This window comes from Schistocerca americana, chromosome 8 (assembly GCF_021461395.2).
Source record: "Schistocerca americana isolate TAMUIC-IGC-003095 chromosome 8, iqSchAmer2.1, whole genome shotgun sequence".
Classification (NCBI taxonomy): domain Eukaryota; kingdom Metazoa; phylum Arthropoda; class Insecta; order Orthoptera; family Acrididae; genus Schistocerca; species Schistocerca americana.
Window position 1 is genome coordinate 442,921,275 of NC_060126.1, and position 27,803 is coordinate 442,949,077.

At 46.0% G+C, this 27,803-nt stretch overlaps 1 protein-coding gene across 1 annotated transcript in view; it reads right to left on the reverse strand.

Moving 5' to 3' along the window:
- The window catches only part of LOC124545907 (somatomedin-B and thrombospondin type-1 domain-containing protein-like), a 301,283-nt gene that overhangs the window by 151,914 nt on the left and 121,566 nt on the right, over positions 1-27,803 (reverse strand). The window contains exon 2 of the mRNA XM_047124868.1: positions 27,517-27,631. Within this exon, the coding sequence (XP_046980824.1) occupies positions 27,517-27,631 (115 nt within the window). The remainder of the gene's footprint in view (positions 1-27,516; positions 27,632-27,803) is intronic.

A 27,803-nucleotide genomic window follows, 5' to 3' on the forward strand; every position in this document is an offset into this window, starting at 1 on the left:
CTTCGTCTTGACAAGTTGTGCCACAGACTTCTCTTTTCCCCAATTCCATTCAATACCTCCTCATTAGTTATGTGATCTACCCATGTAATCCTCAGCATTCTTCTGTAGCACCACATTTCGAAAGCTTCTATTCTCTTCCTGTCCAAACTATTTACCGTTCATGTTTCACTTCCATACATGGCTACACTCCATACAAATACTTTCAGAAATGACTTCCTGACACTTAAATCTATATTCGATGTTAACAAATTTCACTTCTTCAGAAACGCTTTCCTTGCCATTGCCAGTCTACATTTTATATCCTCTCTAGTTCGACCATCATCAGTTACTTTGCTCCCCACATAGCAAAACTCATTTACTACTTTAAGTGTCTCATTTCCTAATCTAATTCCCTCAGCATCACCAGACTTGACTACATTCCATTATCCTCGTTTTGCTTTTGTTGATGTTCATCTTACATCCTCCTTTCAAGACAGTGTTCATTCCGTTCAACTGGCCTTCCAAGTCCTTTGCTGTCTGTGACAGAATTACAATGTCATCGGCGAACGTTAAAGTTTTTATTTCTTCTCCACGGATTTTAATACCTACTCAGAATTTTTCTTTTCTTTCCTTTACTGCTTGCTCAATACACAGATTGAACAACATCGGGGAGAGGCTACAACTCTGTCTCACTCCCTTCCCAACCACTGCTTCTCTTTCATGTCCCTCGACTCTTATAACTGCCATCTGGTTTCTGTACAAATTGTAAATAGCCTTTCGCTCCTTGTATTTTACCCCTGCCACCTTCAGAATTTGAAAGAGAGTATTCCGGTCAACACAGTCAAACGCTTTCTCTAAGTCTACAGATGCTAGAAACGTAGGTTTTCTTTTCCTTAATCTAGCTTCTAAGATGAGTCGTAGGGTCAGTATTGCCTCACGTGTTCCAATATTTCTACGGAATCCAAACTGATTTTCCCCGAGGTCGGCTTCTACTAGTTTTTCCATTCGTCTGTAAAGACGCGTTAGTATTTTGCAGCTGTGGCTTATTAAACTGATTGTTCGGTAATTTTCACATCTGCCAACACCTGGTTTTTTTGGGATTAAGAACAACAACAAAAAAAAGGAACATTTCAAGGGTCATATTATGAAACCGTGTGAACAATGTCGAACAAGGTAGGAACATTTTTATCGTGTAAAAACTTGAGAGAGCAAGTTTCGGACACCCCCCCCCCTCCCTCCCCCGCGGTTCCAGACTAGCGCCGCCGCACGATATCGGCGGAAGTGCTGAAGGGGAACGTGGGTTGACGCCAAGTTTAGATTAGGGGTTCGCGGCGGGTGAGACGCCTGGCGCAGCGCCCTAAATCAGCTGCGACTGACGCGCCCTTTTAATTGGCCCCTAAATCAACTGGCCGCCCTCCGCCCTAAATCAGGATCGCACGGCGACCGCACAGAAGCCGCGACCCGGCCGCCGTGCGGCAGGAGACAGCGGCAGTGATGCGCGGCGCGCCGACGGCCCCGGACAAATCCGCAAATCACTGTGACACGCGCAAAGCCCAGGCCACCGGCAAAAATGTATCTGCGGTCGTGAATCGTCCACCTGACGATGAATCTTCCTCCATTCGTCACCTCGAGGGCCGTAAATCTTACTCGATGTTGCAAATGGTTAATAAAAATGCCATAACAGCCAGCGTCGTTTGTTTACGTCCCAGACCACCTGTCGGAGAAACAGAAGTGGAGTGGTCTTCTGTTCTTGGCCCTCTCTAACCCCCGAGCTTGCAACAGCTTTTAAAAAAAATGGTTCAAATGGCTCTAAGCACTATGGGACTGAACGTCTGAGGTCATCAGTCCGCTAGACTTAGAACTACTTAAACCTAAGGACAGCACACACATCCATGCCCGAGGCAGGATTCGAACCTGCGACCGTAGCAGCAGCGCGGTTTCGGACAGAAGCGTCTAGAACCGCTCGGCCACGCCGGCCGGCAACTTCTTTAAAGCTGTATCGATAATGCTGTAAGGTGTATGCTTCGCCGGCGATGGGCGAGGCATGACAGAATCTCTGACCAGAGAGTAGTTTATCGTTAGTTCTTGCTTGAAGCTAGTCTGCGCTTGTCTGCGCGAGTCTGCAGTAGTAGTCAGTCGGATACAGTAGTCTGCGGGTGTCGGCATGCGTCGGCTGTGTGCTCTGCTCGCGACTCTGGTCAGGACTCTGGAGGATGAGTATTGTTGTAGAAGGTAAAGAAGCAGCCTTGCGCATATTTAATAATGTATGTTAATTGTAATTTAATTTGTTCAGAAAAAATGTCCCAATAATAATTTTTTATAAAGTAACTCTTTTAAAGAAAAGTATTCATTTCAATTTAAAGAATTTTTCCACTCTTTTGAAGAAAAAGCATTCATTTCAATTTAAAGAATATTTCCTATGCATTCCTTCTAAGAATAAAAAAAATATATACGCCAGCATTGCACGAAGCTGTGTCGATAAATAAGAGCAGATATAGTTGCAGTTTTTATTGAGGTAAGAATTTTTGCTTTTTTTATTCAGAATACAGAGCCGAAGGTCAGCGCTGCTGTCCTTACAAAATTTACCAGATATTATTATTTCTGTTAGGAGGTTACATTTGGTTCATGGTTCATTATGTAATTAATATTATTGTGTGGGTTTATGGTCAATTTTCATTCCTTAATTTTTGTGGGGAGTTTACGCATGGTTCCATTTCACATTATTCATTTAACAAAATTTCGTGTGGAGAGGTTACACTTGGCTCCATTTTCATTATTTTCATTTATCAAAATTTCTGCGGAGAGGTTACAATGCTTATCTTGTCACGTTGGACATGATCAGAGAATTATACAAATGTAAACAGTTCTGACTTACTTACATTTTAGGGTGCACATCTTTGCTAGAATGCTTCCGTGACTGGTAGTTTAAAACGTAAATAAAAAGTGTACGATGCAGCCTACTACATTTTAAGACTTCTTTAAATTGTTATTTTTATTTTTTTATTACACGCTTTGGGTGCATTGTTCCGGCATCATGAGGCAGTTCCGGTATTCAGCTGATGTACATTGTTCACGGGAACCCCACTATACGAATTTTATCCAAGATTCTATATGAAAGAACCAAGGAGCAATTAGAACAGGAGTTAGGGGAATATCAGGGAGGTTTCAGACCATGGAGAAGCTGTGCAGAGCAGATAATTAGTTTAAAATTGATTATGGCATACTACAAGAAACGGAACAAACCTCTGGCAATAACATTTGTAGATTTTAAGAAGGCATATGACTGTTTCCACAGACCTTCAGTATTAAAAATTTTAAGAAATCTAGGACTCCATCCAAAACTGATAAAAGTAATACAACTCACTCTAACCATCACCAAATCAAAAGTGAAGTTTAGAGGAGAAATTTCGGAACCATTCCTCATAAAAACAGGCTTAAGACAAGGTGACTGCCTATCACCATTACTGATCAACTGTGCACTGGAATACATAATGAGAAAATGGTACAAGGACAATCCAAAGATGATAAGAATTGGAAGTGCAAAAGATGATATTAGCTTAAACTGCTTGGGATTCGCTGATGATCTTGCTCTCCTAGCAAACACCGTTCAAGAAGCCAGGCAACAAGTGAAATCACTACAAGAAATAGCAGAGAAAGTAGGTCTTAGAATATCATTTGAAAAATCGGAGATTATGCTAACTGATCCACCACTTGCAAACAAAATTACAATAGGAGAACAGGAAATCAAAATTGTTGATCAATTTAAATATTTAGGCGAAATAATAACATACAATCTAAATGAGAAGCCATCATGGCAGAATAGAACAAAAAAACTGAACTACGCAAATTACATTACCAAAACTACATACAACAAAAAAAGCCTATCTATAGATGGAAAATTAAAACACTATAAAACAGTCACACAACCAGAAATAACGTATGCAGCTGAAACTATCTTCAAAACAACTAATACAACAGAAATTGACAGAATACTAAAAATAGAAAGAAGAATAATTAGGACATGTGTAAATAAACAGTATAAAATAAATGGATATTGGAGAATAGCATCAAATGAAACAGTATATAAGAAAATAGAACCAGTCATGAGCACGATCAGGATGAAACGCATCTCATTCTTTGGACATCTGATGAGAACTCCAGAAACAGAATTAGTAAAAAAATTATACAAAAATTGTGGAATAGTGAGAGCGACATTATCACAGTAATTAAGGAAGATATAAAAGAACTCCAAATTACTGTAGATGACCTAAAAAACAAGACAAAGAAAACCAGAAACCCGCAAACCAGACTACAAATGAAAATCAATGAAAGCAGTACACGAAGAGTGGTCTCTGATGAAGAAAGAAAGATAATATCTGAAAGAATGAAGAAATATTGGGCAGACAGAAGAGCGAAACACCTTTCATATAAGACTAGACTCTAATAATTATATTACCTGAATATCATATTAAGTTATTGTTGAGCCAAATTGTATCCCTGTGTAACAACTTGTTTACAACTTTGTATTTTTGATTAGAGTGGTCCAATGAAGGCCATAAAATAAATAATAATAATAATAATAATAATAATATCACTGTGATTGCAGAATGCTTTTGTGGATTAAGAACACGATATACTTAGGAACGCATGAAATGTATTCGCAGTTGAGAATTTGGACGACCGTCAGCTGTAGAATGGAATGACGGCAGTGAAAATCTGTGCCGAATCGGGACACGAACCCGGATTTCCCACATATCACTACCACTCGCAACAAGCGGGAAATCCGTATGTCTGGCACGGGTTCTCACTGCCATCATTACATTCTACAGCTGACGGTTGTTCGTATTCGCAACTGCAAATACATTTCGTGCATTTCATAACGGCTGTAGTCACCGCAGTGCCTGCTCCTTCGGACATGCATGGATGTCCCAAGGAACATTGCATTATGCTTTGGAACAACACAGCCACTGTCATATAAAATATATTCGCCGACACTGGGCAAGTGACTTTAAGTTAAAATGTCTCCCGTGGATGGGATACATAATGACTGTACGAATGCAAGTTGCACACACATGGCTGAAAAGATACGGAAGCTTGGGTCTGGCCTTGGACCCGATAGCTTAATGGGGGAGAGCCTAACGGTCGCGGTATGGTAGCTCAGCGCGTTCGGTCAGAGGGCTGACTGCTCTCTGAAATAAAAATAAATAATAAATTAAAAAAAACTGAGTAAAGGAATCAGCTATGAATTTGAACAGGTGTCATGTGACGTCCGCCCAGACCAAATTCAACGAACAGTAACGAACAAATGGTTCAAATGGCTCTGAGCACTATGGGACTTAACTTCTGAGGTCATCAGTCCCCTACAACTTACAACTACTTAAACTTAACTAACCCAAGGACATCACACACATCCATGCCCGAGGGAGGATTAGAACCCGCGACCGTATAAGTCGCGCGGTTCCGGACTGAAGCCCCTAGAACCGCTCGGCCACCGCGGGCGACAATAACGAACAACATGGAGGGAAAAATGGTAAGGCTATAAGCGAGAAATCTGAGTTCCGGACCCAGTCGGGCACACATTTTCACTGTCGTCATTCCATTCTATAGCTGGTAGTTGTCCACATTAGCAACTGCGAACACATTTCAGACATTTGTTCTGCCAAATGCATTCTGCCTCGGTTTATTAGGACATCATGAGTGTCATGGAATACGAGGTGCATTCAAGTTCTAAGGCCACTGACTTTTTTTTCTAATTAACTACTCACCCGAAATCGATGAAACTGGCGTTACTTCTCGACGTAATCGCCCTGCAGACGTACACATTTTTCACAACGCTGACGCCATGATTCCATGGCAGCGGCGAAGGCTTCTTTAGGAGTCTGTTTTGACCACTGGAAAATCGCCAGGCAATAGCAGCACGGCTGGTGAATGTGCGGCCACGGAGAGGGTCTTTCATTGTTGGAAAAAGCCAAAAGTCACTAGGAGCCAGGTCAGGTGAGTAGGGAGCATGAGGAATCACTTCAAAGTTGTTATCACGAAGAAACTGTTGCGTAACGTTAGCTCGATGTGCGGGTACGTTGTCTTGGTGAAACAGCACACGCGCAGCCCTTCCCGGACGTTTTTGTTGCAGTGCAGGAAGGAATTTGTTCTCCAAAACATTTTCGTAGGGTGCACCTGTTACCGTAGTGAAATTTTTTTGGTGGCGGTCAATCTGTGTGCTTCCATTCAGCTGACTAGCGCTTTGTTTCTGGATTGAAAAATGGCATCCACGTCTCATCCATTGTCACAACCGACGAAAAGAAAGTCCCATTCATGCTGTCGTTGCGCGTCAACATTGCTTGGCAACATGCCACACGGGCAGTCATGTGGTCGCCCGTCAGCATTGAAAAAGACTTGGAGAAGACGGCTGAGTAATGGAATGGGAGAGAAAAGATTTTATATTGTTGTATTGTTCAAGTGATGGTATTGTAGAGAGGTATCAGGGACTGTACAGATCAGTTACGCGGTAAAGGAGACAGAGTGTGTGGAAATACGAGAGTCACTCCACAAGAAATGCACACAATTTTTTTAAAAGTTTTTTTGATAGTTTTACAGTGTGTAGATACATCCATTATGAACAATATTTTCATTTCTCCATATAATTTCCATCCCTCTCAACTGCCTTACGCCATCTTGGAACCAGCGCCTGTACAACCGCACGGTAAAATTCTGGACCAACCTGTTGGAGCCACTGTTTGGCAGCGTGCACAAGGGAGTCATCATCTTCAAACCCTGTTCGCTGTATACCGTTTTTCTTGTCCCTTTGTGAGCCACTGTCAACATCCTGGGAACCCACCTGGCCCAAACCTTTTTTAACGCCATCACTTTCAGTATTCTGCAAACATTTCCTTCCCCTATCCCAACGTAGCGTGACAATTCGTTCACTGCGATGCGTCTGTCAGCAGTCACCAATTCGTTAACTCTCTGCACATTGTGTGGAGTGTGTGCTGTACGTGGCCTGCCGCTGCGAGGACAATGCTCAATATTGCCGTGCCCACTTTCATCACGTATCCTGCTTGCCCACCGACTAAATGTACTGCGATCGACAGCAACATCTCCATACACATTTTTCATTCTCTTGTGGATGCTTCCCACTGTCTCGTTTTCACAGCACAGAAATTCTACGACAGCACGTTGTTTCTGACGATCGTCACGTGCAGCAACCATTTGGAGACATGCTGTGACGGCGCCACTCACGGGAACAAGTTGAACTAAGTTTGAAAAGAAGCGGGAAGGATGTGTCTACACACTGTAAAACTTTCACACTGAAAACTGTATTTTTACAAAAATTGTGTGCATTTCTTTTGGAGTGACCATCTTATCTGCGCTTGTGTGCACATAGCAATCACAACTGGACATATGATGTAATCATTACAAGATCTAACGTCATAGACCTAACGTACGCAAGCATTCATCACCAACTCCGAGCTCCGTGAGTTTTTCTGACAGTGATTGAGGTGAAGTCACCGTCTTACCTTTCATTCTTTCCACAAAAAACCAATGGCTGTTTTATACTCTTAACTGCTTTGCACCTTGTTCTCTTGAAACTGGCTACTCAGCACAGGACTGTGGGGTTCACCCCAAGTCAAATTTGGGAAGGAAGTGCTATTTTTTTGTGGCCAGAGTTCACTATCGCATCACAAGGACGTTTTCTTATGGTCATATGGATTAAAATGAGCAAAAGACACGAAACGGATACCTAGCAGGAACAGGGATTTGCGGGCAGAAAGAAAATGAGCCGCGCGGCGTTAGCAGAGCGGTCTAATTATTCCGATACTTAATTTACAAGTAACATACTGCATAAAATTTGAATTGTGTACAGTGAAAAATGTGGTCGCTGGCTACTTTGCGTATGGTTCACGTTAGGTCATACATTGTTGCCGATGAAAAGAAGCCAACACATCGAAATTATTTTTAAAGTTGATTTCAGAATGATATCGATCTGCGTTTCCGAGATTTGGGCTCATATATCACCGGGAGCGTCGCGACTAGCCGCCAGTTCTGTCGACGCGCAACGTGAATCATGTGGTCACCACACGATAGAGAATGCATTTGTTTCGTTTCGCTGACACATTTGGACCTAATGAAACTATTTTATGTCATATATTTCTCCGGTATGAGTTACTAATATTTCTCCATATGCTCTTGACAATTTCATTTAAAATGCCACGAAATGTAGGTTTCTTAAAAGTAAAGACATGCTGCCTTCAATATATTTTCTTCTCATTCTTGGGAAGAGGATAAATTACTCTAGTATTTTCTTCTGAACCTGGACGAGGATACCCAAGTAGAAGTAGATGTCCTAACAAAACCAACAAATGTCAAAAATTTACGCTTTTCAACAGAGCGAAAAAACGTTCAAATTAGTTTAATATTCCCTTGCCATCAATTATATTTTTTATATGATGTGGTAGGTAAATCATAGCGACACGACTGAAAAATTTGCATTAATGGGAAAATAATATATATTTCATTCACCTGCCAGTTTCAACTGTGCACCAATTTCTTCCCAAATTCTGTCTCTGAACAAAGTGTCCCTATATTTAGGGTTCTTCAAATCGTAAAGGCAAGGATGTTGCGAGACCAGCTCACAGAGCATCACATCCTGTGAGTGGCTCACTTCAGTTTTCCTTGACTGGCTCGACATCTTTCTGGCATCCGTACGTCTTTGTGTCGTCCGACTTCCGTCGCAACACTGCTCACTGGTCCAGTGCTGCGGCAGCTGCCGCAACAGTCGCGCGTCGCATGCCAAACTCGAACTGCGCATGCGCCAGCAGCCAATTTCTGACGTCACTCAGCGACCCGTCGCAGTCGCTAGTGTGCGTCGCGTCTTGGACAATGTACCTTTGTAAGGCGCTGCAGTCATGGACTGTGCGGCCGGTCCCGGCGGAGGTTCGAGTCCTCTCTCGGGCATGGGTGTGTGTGTTTGTCCTTAGGATAATTTAGGTTAAGTAGTGTGTAAGCGTAGGGACTGATGACCTTAGCAGTTAAGTCCCATAAGATTTCATACACATTTGAACATTTTTTTTTTGAAAGAAAATGGACTTGATATTCCGCCAACGTGTAGATGAAAATCCAAGACCGGGCATACATGTGCGGCAACTCACACAGTCGACAAAGCGAGAGATGAGCTGCAGATATCCCTGGGCCCTGCTTGTACCTGATTCCGCTGCGGCTCACAGCTCGGCGCCTTCCGCTGCACCGCCGCCTCGAGCGCAGCCGACACCGACTCAAAGGAAGGCCTCGGCGCTTGCTCGTGACGTCACGTCAGCTAGGCACGGCGAACGCCAGGTCTGTTGCAGGCATACTCATAATGGTGGTGTCTCCCTCTCTGACACAGGAAAATGTGAAACTATTGGAGGTAGTTGACCACCACACATTGTTCTGAGAGATTTCCGCAATCAATTAATTGTGAAATTCATTACACATCTTAACAAATAGTGTACTCCTGAACTTAAATTTCCACCTGTTTTAAGGACTGACATACAAAAACAACTTCATGGTCCAGCAGCAACAGAATTCGTGCTTCTTTACCTTATTTGTAAATCTGAGGAAGTTATGTTTGTACTGCGTTGCGTTTACAAGAAACTGTGAACATATTGGTGCTCTTCTTTAGGTATCTTGGTTGATTATGGGGTGAGGAGCACTGAATGTTAATGAAATATCTTGCGATTGTACACGTTGGAGGAGAGGGGGGGGGGGGACAGAAGAAGAGGCAAAAGGGAGATGTTTTATCAAATAAAATTTTTTAGCTTATAAAGTTTCTCCTTTCAGTTGCAAGAGGGGAATATTTATCTTTTCTAATGTGCATGTTTAAAAAACTTTAAGCTCAGCAGTATTTTCCATCTATGAAGCTATTTTGTTTCCTGTTTAGAATTCCTTTCGTTGAAAACGACTGTAATCTAATGACTGGCAACAGTTGGACATTTACACATGTAAATTAATCAAAATATCCACGGGTGTGCTGCCGGTCTATAGTGTCCAACGGGCACAATATTTCGGCGATCATACATGTCGCCATCATCAGGTGAACTGATGGACTGAGCTCCTGTGAATGTGCCGGCACGGAGATCCGTACGCTATGGCTGCTCAGAGGGAACTGGGTTCGGTCGCGGCGGCGGCCGATTTAAATACCCTCCGCCCGCGGCGCGCTCCCTCCGCCGTCCACGCCCCGCGCCACGGTCGCGCGGTGGAACAGATTGCGACGGCGTCTGAGATGACGTCGGTGTGATGGCTCTGTCCGCCGTGATCGTCACAACTATACGTTTGCTCGATTTACTCTTGATTAACCCGATCGCTGGTTCCCAAGCCTTGCTAAGATTATAGCCACAGTCCCGGTTTATGAGGTCGTCATTGGTGCGAATTTCGATGGCCTCTCTAACAACGCTGTCCCAGTATCTCGACGTCTGTACCAGAATCCTCGTGCGGTTATACTCCATGGCGTGATTTTCCGACAAACAACGTTCAGCGACCGCCGACTTGCTCGGATACATCAGTCGAGTGTGCCTCTGGTGTTCGCGGCATCGATCCCCGACGGTACGCATCGTCTGACCAATATACGACTTGCCACATTGACATGGAATCTGGTACACGCCGGCCTTCCTCCACTGTAGACCGGCAGCACACCCGTATATATTTTGATTATCAAGAATCACAACATGTAAATTAGTTCACATTTCCAGTGACAATGTCAAACTAAAATAAAAGAAACGAGTTGATTGTAAGGGGGTTGGGGTAAGTTTCGATAACAGAATGGATCAAGTAAATATAGTTACTTGAATGTAAAATTTCCGAAGCTGGCAATGGGGCAAAGCATCTTCTCATATTGATCTAAGTTTGTTTCGACAGGATTCAGTAATACAGAACTATGATCTTCATTTGTAGCTTTACGATAGTAAGAAAATCTTTCATCTAAATAAAACTGCAGAATCCAAAACAATACCAAACATTTCGTCGAAAAATAAGAGATTTATAGTGATAAGCACGCCCAGGCGTTTCTGCCTGCAACAGACCTGGCGTTCGCCGTGCCTAGCTGACGTGACGTCACCAACAAGCGCCGAGGCCTTCCTTTCAGTCGGTATTGGTTCAGCCCACACGCCGCTGGGCGAATCAATCGACATTCCGAGGGCACAAATGCCGTCCACGAATGCGCCAAATCCAGTCCGCGATGTGCAAACCTAAAGCCGCAAGCTGAACGACGCCCAGTCGAAGCATCTGATCCCTGTTAAGGGACCCGTACCTGTCTATGGCATTGGATCACGCGAAGCGTAAATTGAGTAAATATAGGTCGATGTTTAGGTACGTCGCTGTTACTGTTCTACTGACTATCTTGAAGCGTTCATCGTTTAGCACTACCCAGGAACCACGAAAAGGATATTTTAAGCTTACGTTCACACTAATTGATGATCTCTACTGATTTCGTAAACATATGGAGACTCACACTCAATCATTCTAAAAACACTTGAAAAAAAAGAAACACTAGAACAACATTCCATAAACTGGAGGCCCATATGAACGACTCACCCAAATTATCTAGGAATGATTCACGATAGGGCACATCTCTAAAATTGGTTTGGATAAATATACACACAAAAAAAGTTATCCACAAGATTTTAACTTCAGTTATCCAGAAACTCTGCTATACTAACTGGGGAGCATAAGTGGATACGCCATCGAACTTCTGCGAACAGGTGTGGAGCCTCACGTAAATGACATAGATGATTTCACCCAGCTTCAGCAACTGAAGTAGTAGTTGTTGTAAGTAGGCTGTTTAGGTTTTTATGTTGGTAATGCCATGTAGCGCTCTGTATGAAAATCACTGGCTGTGCTGTGTGCAGTCTGTGGCTGGTTGGCATTGTTCGAATGTTCGCCATTGTAGTGTTGGGCAGTTGGATGTTAACAGCGCGTAGCGTTGCGCAGTTGGAGGTGAGCCGCCAGCAGTGGTGGATGTGGGGAGAGACATGGCGGAGTTTTGAGAGCGGATGGTCTGGACGTGTGTCCATCAGAGACAGTAAATTTGTGACACTGGATGTCATGAATTGATATATACAGGGTGTCCCAGCTATCTTGTCCACCCAAAATACCTCTGGAACAATAACAGCTATTGGAAAACGACTTTCACCGGTATCAATGTAGGGCTGGGGCCCATGAATGTACATATTTGGAAACATTCTAAAACGAAAGCATATGTGTTTTTAAACACAAACTTATGTTTTTTTTTAAATGGACCTCCTATATTTTTTCTTCAGAAATCCATAGCAAAGCTTTGTCCATTTAAAAAAAACATAAGTTTGTGTTAAAAAACACATATGCTTTCGTTTTAGAATGTTTCTAAATATGTACATTCATGGGCCCCAGCCATACATTGATACCGGTGAAAGTCGTTTTCCAATAGCTGTTATTGTTTCAGAGATATTTTAGGTGAACAAGATAGCTGGGACACCCTGTATATTATGACTTTTGAATACTATTAAGGTAAATACATTGTTTGTTCTGTATCAAAATATTTCATTTGCTAACTATGCCTATCAGTAGTTAGTGCCTTCAGTAGTTAGAATCTTTTATTTAGCTGGCTGTATTGGCGCTCGCTGTATTGCAGTAGTTTAACGAAAATTTTTGTGAGGTAAGTGATTCATAAAAGGTATAGGTGATTGTCAGTCAGGTTCATTCTTTTGTAGGGATTTTTGAAAGTCAGATTGCGTTGCGCAAAAAATATTCTGTGTCAGTTTAGTGTTGATCAGAATAGGTAAAGAGCGAAATGTCTGAGTACGTTCAGTTCTGTTCAGCTGTTTGAAAATCAAATAATGTAAGAGGTTTAGCAGCATAGTAATTCATAAGGCGAACTTCTGCGAACAGATGTGGAGCCTCACGTAAATGACATAGATGATTTTACCCAGCCTCAGCAACTGTCGTTGTTGTTGTTGTGGTTTTCAGTCCAGAGACTGCTTTGATGCAGCTTTCCATGCTACTCTATCCTGTGCAAGCTTCTTCATGTCCCAGCACCTACTGCAACCAACATCCTTCTGAACCTGGTTAGTGTATTCATCTCCTCGTCTCCCTCTACAGTTTTTACCCTCCACGTTGCCCTCCAATACTAAATTGGTGATCCCTTGATGCCTCAGAACATGTCCTAACAACCGATCACTTCTTCTAGTCAACTTGTGCCACAAATTTCTCCTCTCCCCAATTCTATTCAATACCTCCTCATTAGTTATGTGATCTACCCATCTAATCTTCAGCATTCTTCTGTAGCCCCACATTTCGACAGCTTCTATTCCCTTCTTGTCCAAACTATGAAACGTATATAACGAAATAATAAGCAACGAGTTGCATAAAAGGAGTTTAATCTTCTTACCGGCGCCCTTCTTCAGAAGGTTATAACTATCGCATTATTTGCGTCAACAATAAGATGCATACAGCAAAATGCCTTGGTCATGTAGTTCATAGTGCGTGTAGGTCCAGACATCATTCCAAAACAGGAGCTCCTGCATGAAGTCTGCACTCGCTGTTTCTCTTCTTTATACTCATTTTGTACAGACTACGAACCACATCACCATGGCATTTTGCTGTATGCATCTTATTGTTGACACTCGCAAATAATGCGATAGGTACAATCTTCTGCCGGCTGGGGTGACCGCGCGGTTCTAGGCGCTACAGTCTGGAACTGCGCGACCGTTACGGTCGCAGGTTCGAATCCTGCCTCGGGCATGGATGTGTGTGATGTCCTTAGGTTAATTAGGTTTAAGTAGTTCTAAGTTCTAGGGGACTGATGACCTCAGAAGTTAAGTCCCATAGTACTCAGAGCCATTTGAACCATACAATCTTCTGAAGAAGAGCACTAAGTGATCGAAACTTTTTTCTTTTATGCAAGTGGTTCCTTATTATTTCGTTGTATAAGACAGACTGAGCTCAATCCAATCAGACAATAATCGCTATGGGCATAATAACTACTCCACTATACTGACTTCGAATACTGCGACATTATTCCCTCCACTGTTAAGCAGCCCCGTTGAAAGAACTCCCCAAATTAATGAAAATCAACTTCCTATCCAGGAAGATGTTCTCAGGTTGACCACAAACCAATCCAGAAATCAGCCCTTGCGACTGGACCATTAGCTTGCTGATAACAAATTCGCTATTATAATTGCGTAGGCTTCCGTGGCCAGAGTCAGTCGACATAAAATTTTCTGGGCATGGTACCGCGCGTCATAATGTAAAAAACTACTGCTGCTGGAGAAAAACCAACGTTTCGGCCACGATAGTAGCGGTCTTCTTCTGGGTCTGACCCAGAAGAAGGCCGCTGGAATCGTGGTCGAAACGTTGGTATTTCTCCAGCAGCAGTGGTTTTTTACATTATGACGCGGTACCATACCCAGTAAACTTTTGTGTCGAAATTCGCTATTGATAGCAAATGGCCTGAAACCTGGACTATGAATTCTCCATATGAAGTGTGACGTTTATAGAGAACTACGGGCTTTGCACTCCCACGGTGCGTGTGGAAGTATATTACAGTGTCGCTACACAGTTTTTAGTGAGATTAGTAAGAAGTTGTAGGAAAGCCGCCACGAAGTATTGCAGTAGCAACCGTCGGACGGTAAGTGCAGTGTTTCGACATGTGGTTGACAATAACGTATACGCAAATGGATTGCGAGATGGGCTGGCCATGCTCAGTGGAAGCATGCACCGCGATGCAGTAATAGCCGATGTGGACAGGGTGATGTCACCACACCAGCGGAATAGTCTCACTGTGAGTTCTGTGACTGGGGACTGGACAGTAACGCAACAAATGTGACTCTGAGCTTTATGACCAGGTATGCATTTTGAGGCATTTCAGAATAGAAAGTCTGAGTTGCGAAATTATTTAATGTCATTGATGCGTTTCACCCCTATGGGGCATCATCAGATTGCGTAAAAATAGCTGGATATTAAACCCATCCTTCATACAGCCATATAAAATGGAAACCGATGGCAACAGTAACTGGATATGTAATCCATCCGTGATAAACATACAAAATGCAAGGTGGACCTTGAACACACCAGCTGGCATCGCCACAGCAGTACAAAATAGGGCCATGCTTGCAAAGTATACGCGGTATAAGACGCACACATCACTATCTCTGGTTGCAGTGCACACAAATATGTTTTTATGACGGATGAATTACACATCCAGTTACTGTTGCATCCATTTACAACGTTATATGGCTGAATAAATTTATTTTACTTTACTTCTATGGTCACAATTTTTTTGTCGTCAGACTACCGGTTTCGGTCTATAGTGACCATCTTCAGATCTGTTTTATAAGAACATGCCACTACGGCTTCAGTATATTCGGACATGTTTTTAAAAAACAGGTCTGAAGACGGTCATTATAGGCCGAAATCGGTAGTCTGATGACAAAAAACTTGTGACCATAGACGTAAAGAAAATTTATTCTATATTCGGGTCGCTGTTCAATTCGCGACTATATAGCAGCTTGTGATCGGTCTTTACGACGGATTGATCTCGCATCCAGCTACTTATCCCATGAGGCCCAGAAAGAGTAAAATGCTTCTTTGGCATTAAATAGTTTCGCATCCAAGACTGTTCCTATTCTGAAATATTTCGAAACTGGTTGCTGTAGCACCCTGCCACAATGGCCTGGAGAAGTCTCGAGGCAGATTCCTTTTGGCGTCCAGCAGCACCACCACGACGCCAGATCCCCGACAGACGACAAATCGACCGGGCACCGCCAGCTGCAGCCATGAGTACGAGAGTGCGATGGGTCAGCCTCCGCCTGCAATGAGTCTCCTTCAGGGACTGGGTCCCACAGCGCAGCAGAGCCACCGTCAGCGCCTGTCGTTGCAGGACTCCTGCCAGGGGGTGTCATTCCTTGTATGACGGTCTGCACTCGCCTCCGTGGCGAATCAGTGCTTGTCCTGAGTTGCCGAGAGGACTCCATGGGCCTCCGTAGTGAATGAGTGTCCTGACCTGAGCAAGCATTCCACAGAGGAACGCCGTCACAGGAGAAGCAGGGGAACGCTGCTGACGTCAAGGACGCTGGTTACTGCAGGGCCGCCGGCCACCACTCGGCCTGAGATCAGCATCGCAGGCTGCCTACGCGACCATCTCCCCACCAGCTACGTCAGCCGCCGCTGCCCAGGGTCGCCGGAGTGGGGCGCGTCTGCCTCGCATAACTCACGACATGATATCTACTTCTAGCTGAATTAAACATTTCTCTCGTGTAGCAGTGCGTCTCTGGGCCTATCGACCCGAACGTCGTCTGCACTGTACAATATGCACTCGAGAGCCAAAACATTATGATCACCTACTTAATAGTTTGTTTGTCCGTCTTTGGAACGAAATACATGACTGATTCTGCATATCACGGTTCCGACAGTTTGTTGGCAGGTTTGTTGATGTATGTGTCATTATATGTCTACACACAGGTCGTGTAATTCGAGTAAATAACGGGACGTTGATTTGCGTACACTGTGATGGCGCCTGATACCGACCCAGATGGGATCCATAGGATTTACATTAGACGAATTTGGTCGCCGAGACATCAACATGAATTCACTATAATGCTTCAGAAACCACTGTTCTGATTCCGAGACAAGGTCAGTTATACTGCTTAAAGATGACATCGCCGTCGGGGAAGACATCAAGCACGAAGGGATGCAGGAGGTTCGCAGCTGTCAGCGTGTCTTTTGATTACTACCAGACGTCCCATTCACGAGCAGGGGAATGTCTCCCATGACATAATACTGCTCCCACCAGTCTGCGTCCGTAGCACTCTGCGCGTTTCGAGACGTCGTTGCCCTCGATGACGGCGTTTTTGGAGACGACCATCGACCTAGTGTAGCAAAAATGCCATTCACCTGAAGAGCCGACACGTTTCCACTGATCGACGGTCAAATCCCAATGGCTTCGTGCCCACTGCAATCGTAAATGACGATGTAGTTTCGTCAAAATGTGAGCCACTAGGGATGGGATGCTGTGAAGCTCCCTGTTCAACAATGTACAATGAACGGCGTGCTGCGAAACACTTGCGCGTGTAGCAACACTGTGCTCCTTAGGCAGAGATCCTACAGATCATCATCTATATTACTTTACAGACCACACAAACCTCCGAACCCCAAGGTTCTGTGAAGAGCCGTGGACGTCCAACCATTTAGCGTCTAGTGACAGTTTCTCTGTTCTTCTGTCTCTTTCCGTAGATGCTCGAGACAGTAGCTCCTGAACATTCGACCAACTTCGCCCTTTTCGAGATACTCGTTCACAGGCTCTGCGTATTAATTAGCTGCTCTTTGTGAAAGTCGGCTATCTCAATGGACTTTCCCATTTGCTGCCCGTGGCTTCGCTAGTGTGACCCCCCGTCCGTGTGTGCTCTGCTTTCACACTTTTGCTACCACGTACGTCCCCGCAACGCCACCAGGCAGTAGTCATAATGTTGTGGCTGATCAGTGTAAATCACATCTGAACAAGACATGAAGTACGAGATATGTAGGAAAAGTAATGAGGCTGACAACACTGCGAGCGATCTGGGAACGCTGTGTAGTTCTACTTGTCTACACCGCTGTGTTCATCCCTTGCAGATGCTCCGTCTGAGTTTCAATTCCAAACAGCCATCACGGATTTTCGTAAACGCCATCTGTGAAGTTGCATTTTTGTTGTGTATTACGAAAATGGAATTTAGAGCAACATTATGCAACCAAGTTTTGTGTTAAAGTCGGAGAATCCGCGAGTGTCACCTTTTTAAAGTTAAAAAGGCTTATGGAATACATTCGTTATGAAGAGCACAATTTTCACTGACACAAATCCTTGAATGAGGCCAACATCAAAAACCGACGAGGATGTCGAACTGGTGCATGCCCTTCTGAGAGCAGACCGACATTTAACAATAAGAATGATGGGTGACCTGTTAAACTGAAACAGTCTCATCGTACATCAAACTTTGGCCGAATATTTCCACATTTGAAAGGTCTGTGCCAAAACGGTGGCGAAAACCCTCACAGCTGAAGTGAGGGACAATCGAAGAAACGTGTCCGTCGATCTTTATGACAGGATTGCCGATGACCACGAATGGTTCAGTCGTGTTATCACAGGTGATTATGAGTCCTAGGTTTCTGAGTACAATCCCGAGACATGGCAGCAAAGATAGGAGTGGTACGCTGAGACATTTCCTCGACCGAAAAAATCTCGAAGCAACAAAACAAAGAAACACCGATTTGGTTTTTGGCAGGAGGACTATCGTGCATAAGGAATTTATGCATTCTGGCCAAACTGTCAACCAAGTGTTTTACTAAGATGTTCATGAAAGGCTCGGGAAAAGGATTAATCAAGTGAGACCGGATATTACAGACAAGTGGATGCTGCAACTTGACAACGCCCAATGTCGCACGGCCACTTCCATTCAGAAATTTTTGACCTCAAAAGACATTTCTATTGTTCCACAGCTCTATTCGCATAAATTGAGTCCTTGTGACTTTTTCTTTTTCCAGCAATTGAATAATGTCACAAGGACGTCATTTTAGGACTCTGGAGAACATACATAAGAATGATCGAAGAAGAAGAAATTAATTAAAATTTGTGCTGAGGCCAGGACTCGAACCCGGGTCTTCTTACTTGCTAGGCAGAAATGCTAACCATCACACGACCACAGCACGATGGTCAACACTGCTGCACAGACTACTCAAGTTGCGTGCCCTCCCCAACAAAAACTTCAATTCATATCTTCTGCTTATTTTCCTTTACATTGTCACTACTGCCAGGGCTCTCCGACACTGGAATAACACCCTGGCGTTGGATGTAAAGGGAAAGTCCTGTACCATAGGTGATCTTATAGATCTTACAATTAAATGTTTCCCTGAGATATTTAAGTCTCTTCAAAAGAATGTCACCGACATGTTAAAGGCCATATCACTTGAAGATTTTCAGCGCTGCTACCAAGACTGGGAACAGGCCCGCCCGGCTAGCCGCGCGGTCTAACGCGCTGCTTCCCGAGCGGGAAGGCGTGCCGGTTCAAATGGTTCAAATGGCTCTGAGCACTATGGGACTTCTGTGGTCATCAGTCCCCTAGAACTTAGAACTACTTAAACCTAACTAACCTAAGGACATCACATGCATCCATGCCCGAGGCAGGATCCGAACCTGCGACCGTAGCAGTCGCGCGGTTCCGGACTGAGCGCCTTAACCGCGAGACCACCGCGGGCGTGCCGGTCCCTGGCACGAATCAGCCTGGCGGATTAGTGTCAAGGTCCGGTGTGATGGCCAGCATGTAGATGGTTTTGCAGGCGGTTTTCCATCTACCTCGGCGAATGCGGGCTGGTTCCCCTTATTCCCCCTCAGATACATTGTGTCGGCGACTGCTGCCAAACACCGTTTCCACGTACACGTACGCCATAATTATTCTACCACGCAAATATTAGGGTTACACTCTTGTGATATGAGACATTCCCAGGGGGCCACTGAGGGCCGAACCGCACAGTAACCCTGGGTTTGGTGTGGCGCAGCGATGGGCTGGGTAGCCTGTTGTGGGGTTGTGAACCACTGAGGGCTACGGCGGGAACCTCTCCGTCGTTTCTAGGTCCCCAGTTTAATACATAAATACGAGACTGGGAACAACAATTCCGCCAGTGTACAGCTAGCGAAGGAAACTACTTTGAAGGTGAAAATACGCTGTTTGAAAAAAAAAACTGTTAAATAAAAATGAGTCACACTATTTTTCTTACACACCCCGTATTTGCATACATTATGCACATCAGGGACAACCAATGCAGCCCAAGCTGTGATTGTGGAGCACGGCACCAGACCATCCGACACATTGTTGACAAGTGTAAACTGATAGCGTACCGGGGTGATCGGAACGACTTTCTTATGGCTGCACCATCACGCCTTAACTAGATAAGAAGACTGGATGGTTATTATTAGACTTCCTATATTTAACACTTTATAAGACGGAAACTAATTACCATACGAGGACACAATGCCAAGGACATGTGGAAGAGAAATAATGCAGAATCAATTCAACTGAAATACGGTGCATCATACCATTATCATATCAGTACCATTACTGCTAAAAAAAAGGGCCTCAATATGGCGCCCGTCAGTGTCCAGAAGGGTCTGAAGGCGCAGGATTGCATTCTGCAAAGCAGAACGAAGCTTTCCATAGGTATGATGGCTACCTCTCTTCATATTCTACGCTTCAGATCAGAACACGTGTGAATGCTCATCTGGTAAACCCTGTCCTTCAGGTAGTCCCAACCCAGTAATGACAGGGAGTGCGCTCAGGTTATCTTGCTGGGCAAATATTTGGAAACTATCGGCTGATAATTCGATCATTTCCAAATGCATATCGGAGAAGTAGGTGAACTTCACGAGCGATGTGCGGTGGGGCCCCATCTTGCATGAAAACTCTCTCCTGTAGGGCGGGTATGACGTGCTGGTGAGGCACATCGCAGTAACACACTGCACGTCTTTGGCCCTTGGGCGCCAACCTGTTAAAAAAAGAATGGGCCAATGATGAACGTGGCAGTGAAGCCACACCACGCGATGACACGTTCACCATACACAGGAAGTTCTTGCACAGTGACTGGAGGCGAAGATCCCCACACCCTCCGTACATTGGACCACGGGACGTTCAACTGTCGTGACACAGCACGCGCACTGCCTGACGATCGGGAATTCCGAGCAGCGTTCTCTGCCATAGCAAAAGCGATTCCATCAACCACGTGTGGTGCATCGGTCGTCGGCCTCTTCCCGCAGCGACACCCAGTTCTCCAATTGAATCGAACTTCCATCATCATGCTCCGCATAGCAGATGGAGAAAGAGCCGGAGATATTCTAGAAGCTAGCTGCAGCATTACTGTTGTTTTGATAACAGAGCTTCACCAATAATGCCCTGCTCCTTTTATCGAAGCTCATGCTGACACGTGAACAAGTGCACTGCGATGGTCAGATGTGTGAGACTATGAATCACGATGACTGATCAAGAAGCTAGTAGCCATAGAACTGGACGGCGGCGCTATGAGGCATTAAAATCATGCACCGCATACTCTGGACATTAATGCTACCTAGTTTAGTATTCGTACGGTAAATGATAGTTAATTGAAACCATCAGCTGCGTACAGGTGTTGTTGACATACCTCGATGGGGACAGCTGAAAATGTGTGCCCCGACCGGGACTCGAACCCGGGATCTCCTGCTTGCATCGCAGACGCTCTATCCATTTTTTTTTTTTTTTTTTTTACAGCCGTAACAACAACAGAACAAGAGTTCCTTCTAAACTATGAAAAAGAATTTGAAACTAATAGTGTGATGATAGATAAGAAAGAAAGAAAAATGTAACCAAATCCCGCACATGGCATGGCCCCTCTGCGTACAGATTCCATGTTCCAAATTGGTACAACATTTCGCGGCGTGTGGAGCCCCATGTCGGCGGTCATCCTCTGCCCGGTACTCCCCAACTGTGAGGTGGATTGTCGAAGACACTGCCCAAATAGTTCGCAAATAGTTGTCGGTATCGGGGTGTACACTCAAGTGTGCTATGACTGTCCTGGAGAAATTGCCAGTAATCAAGTACCATCTTCTCATCATCTCGAAAGAGGTAGTATATGGACATGCCTTTAAACCATGTGAGAACGTGAGTCTTCGCAGGCGGGAAATAAGTATCCTCTGGACAAAGGAGGAGCCGTGGCTCAATTGTGCGAGGCGCGACACGTAGGTAGCAGGCGAGGATCTTCTGCACTAGCAGCCATACATCTAACGCCGATCCACATGTTAAGCGGTGTTCGTCAGTATCCACGAGGTGGCAACGTGGGCAAAGGGGGGAATCCGTCATCCCAATAGCGTGCAGCCTTTGTCGTGTCACAACCTTCCCGTTCACCACCTGGTACCACGCGGCTCGTACCCGCGTGAGGAGGAACGGCTTCTGGACCGCTCTCCACACTGCCGGCCATAGGGTCGTAGGGCTCTTCCTCTCAATCACATTCCGAGGTATGGACCTTAGCAGCAGTCTGTAAACGTCTCTCGCCTTGGGAGTGCGAGTGTTGGGAAGGTCTGTGTGCACGTAACTATACTCAAGAATAAATGCCGAGAGGTGCGAGAGTGAAGGTGTAATGTGCGCAACCGTGACAGGTTGCAGAAGAGACGCCGGCAGCAATTCCTCTAATAGACGTCCCGTAAGGGAAACATCTTGGTGGGTCCACAATTTCATCATTGTGCACAAGTATAGCGCTGTAACTCTTGCTCGTACATTTATAAGTCCCAGTCCGCCATCACGCGGAGGGATGGTGAGTGTTTCGTAGCGGACTTTGAATAGGTGTCCGGCGGTAAGGTAATATCCAAACGCTGCTTGGAACGGCTGTCGATATCGGTAGGACCTGGGCCATGTGGATCATCTTAGACGCCACGTGAAGGTTGAGGTATTCCACACGCTGTAGGAGGTCCATCCGTCGAAGTAAGTTCCGGCGAACTTCTGTGCGTATGGCCTGTAGTAATCGTGCATAGTTCATGGCAGCCGTGCGGCGCACATCCTGTGTAAATGTTATGCCCAAGAACCGGATCTTGTTAACTAGTGGGAGTGGGGCTAAAGCGTCCTCCTGTAGACCTCTCCCAATCGGCATCGCTGCCGACTTGGCCACATTCATGAGGCTGCCCGCTGCCAATCCATAGCGATTGATCCATTGTATCACCGATCGTACCTCGTCACCAGATCGGACAAGTAATAGAAGGTCATCAGCATATATATCCTGCAGTGAAAGGTGTGATCCCTCAATGAAATTCCCGAGAGCCTGTTTTTCAACCCTCCGACAAGTGGTTCGAGTGCGATCGCGTAAAGGATCATGGAGAGTGGGCATCCTTGGCGAACTGACCGTCGGATCGGAAAGGGACCCGCAATCCGTCCATTCACCAGTACACGGGATGCAGCTCCACGGAAAATGCGCTGAAATATGTCGAGAAAGTCAGGCGGGAAGCCCATGCGGGCCATAACGGACAGAAGGAACTTGTGGTGAACTCTGTCAAAGGCGTGGTCGAAATCAATGGAGATCAGAGCAGCTCGAAGGCGACAGCATGTGGCGATGGCTATTAAATCCCTGCATTCGCTGGTTGCCGTTTGCATGTTGGTCACTCCGCCCTGTGTCGTTTGCAGAACCTTCTTTATGCGGCTGGCGAGTAGTCGGGCGAAGATTTTATAGTCCGAGTTGAGCATTGTAATGGGCCTGTAGTCCTCGACCGTCCGACCTCTGGAAGGCTTGTGTATCGGTATAAGGAGACCTTCCACGAATGCAGGTGGCACGTGGGAACCGGGGGTCATCAGTTCTTGGTACATGCTGATCTGATCCATCGGGGCATCATTAGATTGCGGAAAGTCCGATAAAACTCGAGCGGCAGTCCGTCTGGCCCGGGAGATTTGTTGAGTGCTCCCTTGTTAAGCGCGTCCTCGATGTCGTCCCGTGTAATTCCACCTAACAGCGTCGCCGCTGCTGCATTGTCGAGGGTGTGCGACACGTGCTGCAGTATGTCATGATCGTCCGCTTTCTCTTCCTCTGTATTCACCTCGTCGTAAAACCGGCGATAGTGATCGGCAAAGGCTTCTGTAACCGCGGCCTGAGTCAGTACGACCCTACCGCCTGGCAGTACGAGGTCCGTGATCAGCTGCTGTCGGCGTCGGCGGCTGTCGAGCATGATGTGATGCATAGACGGGTTTTCTCCTTCCGCTCGGTCTTGATGTCGTGATCGCACGACGACCCCCTCCAAACGTTTCCTCGTAAGAGACAATATTTGACCTTTAATTCGGCGGCATTCCATTTGTCGGTTAGGAGATGGTGGTTGGCTGTCGAGTTCGCGAAGCATCGTGTAATGAAAGTCCAATGTGTGACGATGCCAAGCAGCGATATCTTTACCGAATTGAGTTAGCACACGCCGAAACGCTGGTTTTGCACAGTCCACCCACCATGCTAGAGTCGAAGGATATCGGGGAAGACGACGTTCGCAATCCAGCCATGTGTCGGCGATAATCCGACGGCATTCCGGGTCTTGAAGATGTGCCACATTCAGCTTCCAGGGTCCTCGGCTGCGCCATATCCGCTGCTGTTGTAGAATGAGTGTGCATATGAAAGCGCTATGATCGGAGAAGGCAAGCGGCCAACGTTCGGCGTCCAATACTCCCGGCGCTAGAGCTCGTGAAACATAAATGCGGTCTAGGCGACTGGCTGAGTGACTAGTAAGGTATGTCGGCCCGGGACGGTCACCGTGCACTGTCTCCCACGTGTCGGTGACAAGCACATCTCGAACCAGGAGCCGAAGTTCTTGACAAGTCGAGAAGTGTGGGACTTGGTCTTTGGGGTGGAGCACACAGTTAAAGTCGCCGCCGAAGATATATTGATCGTAGCGGCTGATAAAGAGGGGGGCGATATCCTCCGAGTAGAACAGCGATCGTTCGCGGCGTTGGTCAGTTCCTGATGGAGCGTAAATGTTAATGATGCGTGTGCCCAGTGCTGTGATCGCCAGCCCCCTTCCTGACGGAAGGTAAGTCACTTCTTCGATGGCAATTCCGTCGCGCACTAGTATTGCCGTACCGCTGCCATTCACATATGTCACATAACCGTAGAAAACGGGGAGGGCCGCTATATACACTTCTTGCAACAGGGCAATGTCAAAATCCGAAGAACGAAGCATCTCACGCAGCAACTGGATCTTCACTGCCGTTCGTATCGTGTTGAGGTTAAGCGTGGCGATACGATAAGCTTGTTGCCGAACCGCAGGTGTTAAGTTATCCATTAAGCCTGGAATTGCCTATGGCGCTTCTGACTCTATTGACACCTCCGCATCCCCACAAACCTCACCTGCCGTCCTTGCTAGAGAGCCGGCGCCAATGGCGTGGGCCCTGTTGGCGTAACTTGCATGGTTCCGTCGTCGCCGTTGTCATCCGCCCACGTCGGGGAACTCAAAGCAAGATCGGCATCCCTAGCATCCTCAGGACTCGGCATGGGTGCTCGCACTCCAGAAGGTGGTGGGCAGCATCTGTCCTGCATATCGGCATCCGATGTTGTCACTGTAGGTATATGTGGTTTGTCCTCAGTTCCGTTCGGTGGTGCCACACTGCAGCAAATGGCGGCTGCCTCTGTGGTAGCGTCGTCATTGAAGGTGGAGTCTTCGACCTCTGGAGGCTGCGTCGCATCTCGTTCGGAAGTTGCTCTACGCCTCCGCTTCCGTCGCTTCGGGGAGCGTTGCTTCCTGGTGTGTCCTTCTGTATCAGACGACGGCAAAGATTCCCGACGTTCCGGCACAAAGGCAGTTGTAGGCACAATAAGCGAGTCGACGGCCATGCTATCGTCATGTATGTTGTTATCCGTCGACGGGGGCGGCGGCATCGGAATTGAATCCGTAGCTTGTGGAACGGGTGTGTCGTCATCGCCCTGTATTGGAGGATGGAGGCGCGACCCAACAGTGGATGTCGGCTGTCGTGGTGAAGTGGTAGCTGTCGTGAGGGCTGCTGCATAAGTCACGGGAAGCAGCGTCGGCTGCGATGGCGGGTCTGCGTCAGCCGGCGGCAGTTGCATGATTCGACGTTGGAGACATTCTGATCTAAGGTGTCCCTCCTTCCCACAACCAGAGCAGGTCTTTGGTTGCCCATCGTAGATGACGATGGCACGGCAGCCACCGATAGTCAGATATGAAGGTAAATGTCTTTTAAGTTCTATTCGGACCTGGCGGACTCCATTCAGCACAGGATATGTCTGGAATTGCGTCCATTTTTCCGCAATATGATCATGGACCGTGCCGTAGGGGCGCAGCGCTGTCACGACGTCCTCCGCCGGTAATTCGAAAGGAAGTTCGAAAATTCTGATCGTGCGAAGTCCCATGCCAGAATAATCAACGTGTACAGACCCCACATTGCCATCAGCATGGCAGAAACGGAGGCCCTGTTTCGTGTCCCGAAGGATCCGTTCACATGTTGCGTCGTTGATGATCTTGACATATACGATACTACTCACAATGGACAAGTGAATGCCGAGAATGTCGGTCGCCGGGATTTTAACGTCTTCTCGTAGAAATCGTTCGACTTCGAGTGCTTTGGACCGTGCAAATTCGTTGCGGAACGTAAATTTGAGCGTTGATTTTCTGTATTGGTGCGCCATGGTGATCTATATGCTGAGTACGGCACGCGCGAAACGGCCGAGTACGATGTAAACAACACAAGCGCTCGCTCCGCGGCAGGAACACAAACAGCGCGTTCTCACCGCAGCACAGCCAAAGGCCAACTTGCTCATGCTGACACGTGAACAAGTGCACTGCGATGGTCAGATGTGTGAGACTATGAATCACGATGACTGATCAAGAAGCTAGTAGCCATAGAACTGGACGGCGGCGCTATGAGGCATTAAAATCATGCACCGCATACTCTGGACATTAATGCTACCTAGTTTAGTATTCGTACGGTAAATGATAGTTAATTGAAACCATCAGCTGCGTACAGGTGTTGTTGACATACCTCGATGGGGACAGCTGAAAATGTGTGCCCCGACCGGGACTCGAACCCGGGATCTCCTGCTTACATGGCAGTCGCTCTATCCATCTGAGCCACCGAGAACAAACATGAATAGCGCGACTGCAAGGACTTCTCCCTTGCACGCTTCCCGAGAGACCCACATTCCAAGTTGTCCACAATCTACATACGTAATGTACCTAATAGATATTTGCCCATCCACTCATTACTCATTCGGGCAACCTGTGCGCATTCGCACAGACCAAGGTCAATGGCTGGGTAGCCCTTAACTATATATATGAAGATAGTAACTGTTCTCGAAAGAACAGATACCACTGATTACCGCGCAGCTTCTCTAGAATAAATGATAATTAATTCAAACCCTCAGCTGCCGACAGGTGTTGTTGATAAACCTCGATCGGGACAGCTGAAAATGGGTATACCACCTGTCGGCAGCTGAGGGTTTCTATTAATGGTATCTGTTCTTTCGAGAACAGTTACTATTTTCGTATATACTCGTACGATAGTTAGTTTCCGTGTTGTAACGTGTTAAACAGGGAAAGTCTTATTATGACCACTCGGTATAACAGTTGTTTCTTCGATGTATTTCTGGCATTTTTCCTTCTATTTTCTTATTTCATGTGTAGAGTTATAAATAAGTCCTCTAGATACCGCGTGCTACATTTAATTAAACTCACATGTTCCTCGTACTAAGGAGGCAACATAAAATTTATGATGAAAGAAATGATAGCTGCGGTGGATAGTTATTGCTAGAGCTGACATATTACGCGTGTCAGTGCCGCAGTTCCTAAACTATGCATTTCCGGCCCGACAGTGTAATCCTTCCTTCTCGATTTCTCTAATGAACAATCTGATTCCCAAGTACGGCTTTTCTTATTTGGCAACGAGTTTGTGGTAAGCCTGTGGCAAATCGAGTCGCCTCGTACGCGGCTTGCGCATGGCGACGAGCGACGGGGTGCAGTCTAAGGGGAGAATCGGCTGGCAAGTAGACGGGTAGGCAGGTACTCACTCGTTGTTCTCGTGCGGCTGCTTGGGGTAGCGGAGCCGCAGGTTCCGACGGATGTCGGTCGTCTCGTTGGCTCGCCGGCTGTTACCCAGCTTGGCGGGCAGCAGCATCGCCGTCTCTGCAACGATAAACAAAACACGACGAGTTAAGCGCTCTACGACGTTAAAAAGAACTTGCAATCAGAAAAAAACGCCTCTGAATTTACTCTCGTGCAAAAGTAAGAGATAATAAGCCGTATTAATCATAGTCTGACTTTTGCATCAAGACTTGCATTTTACTATTCAATCCTT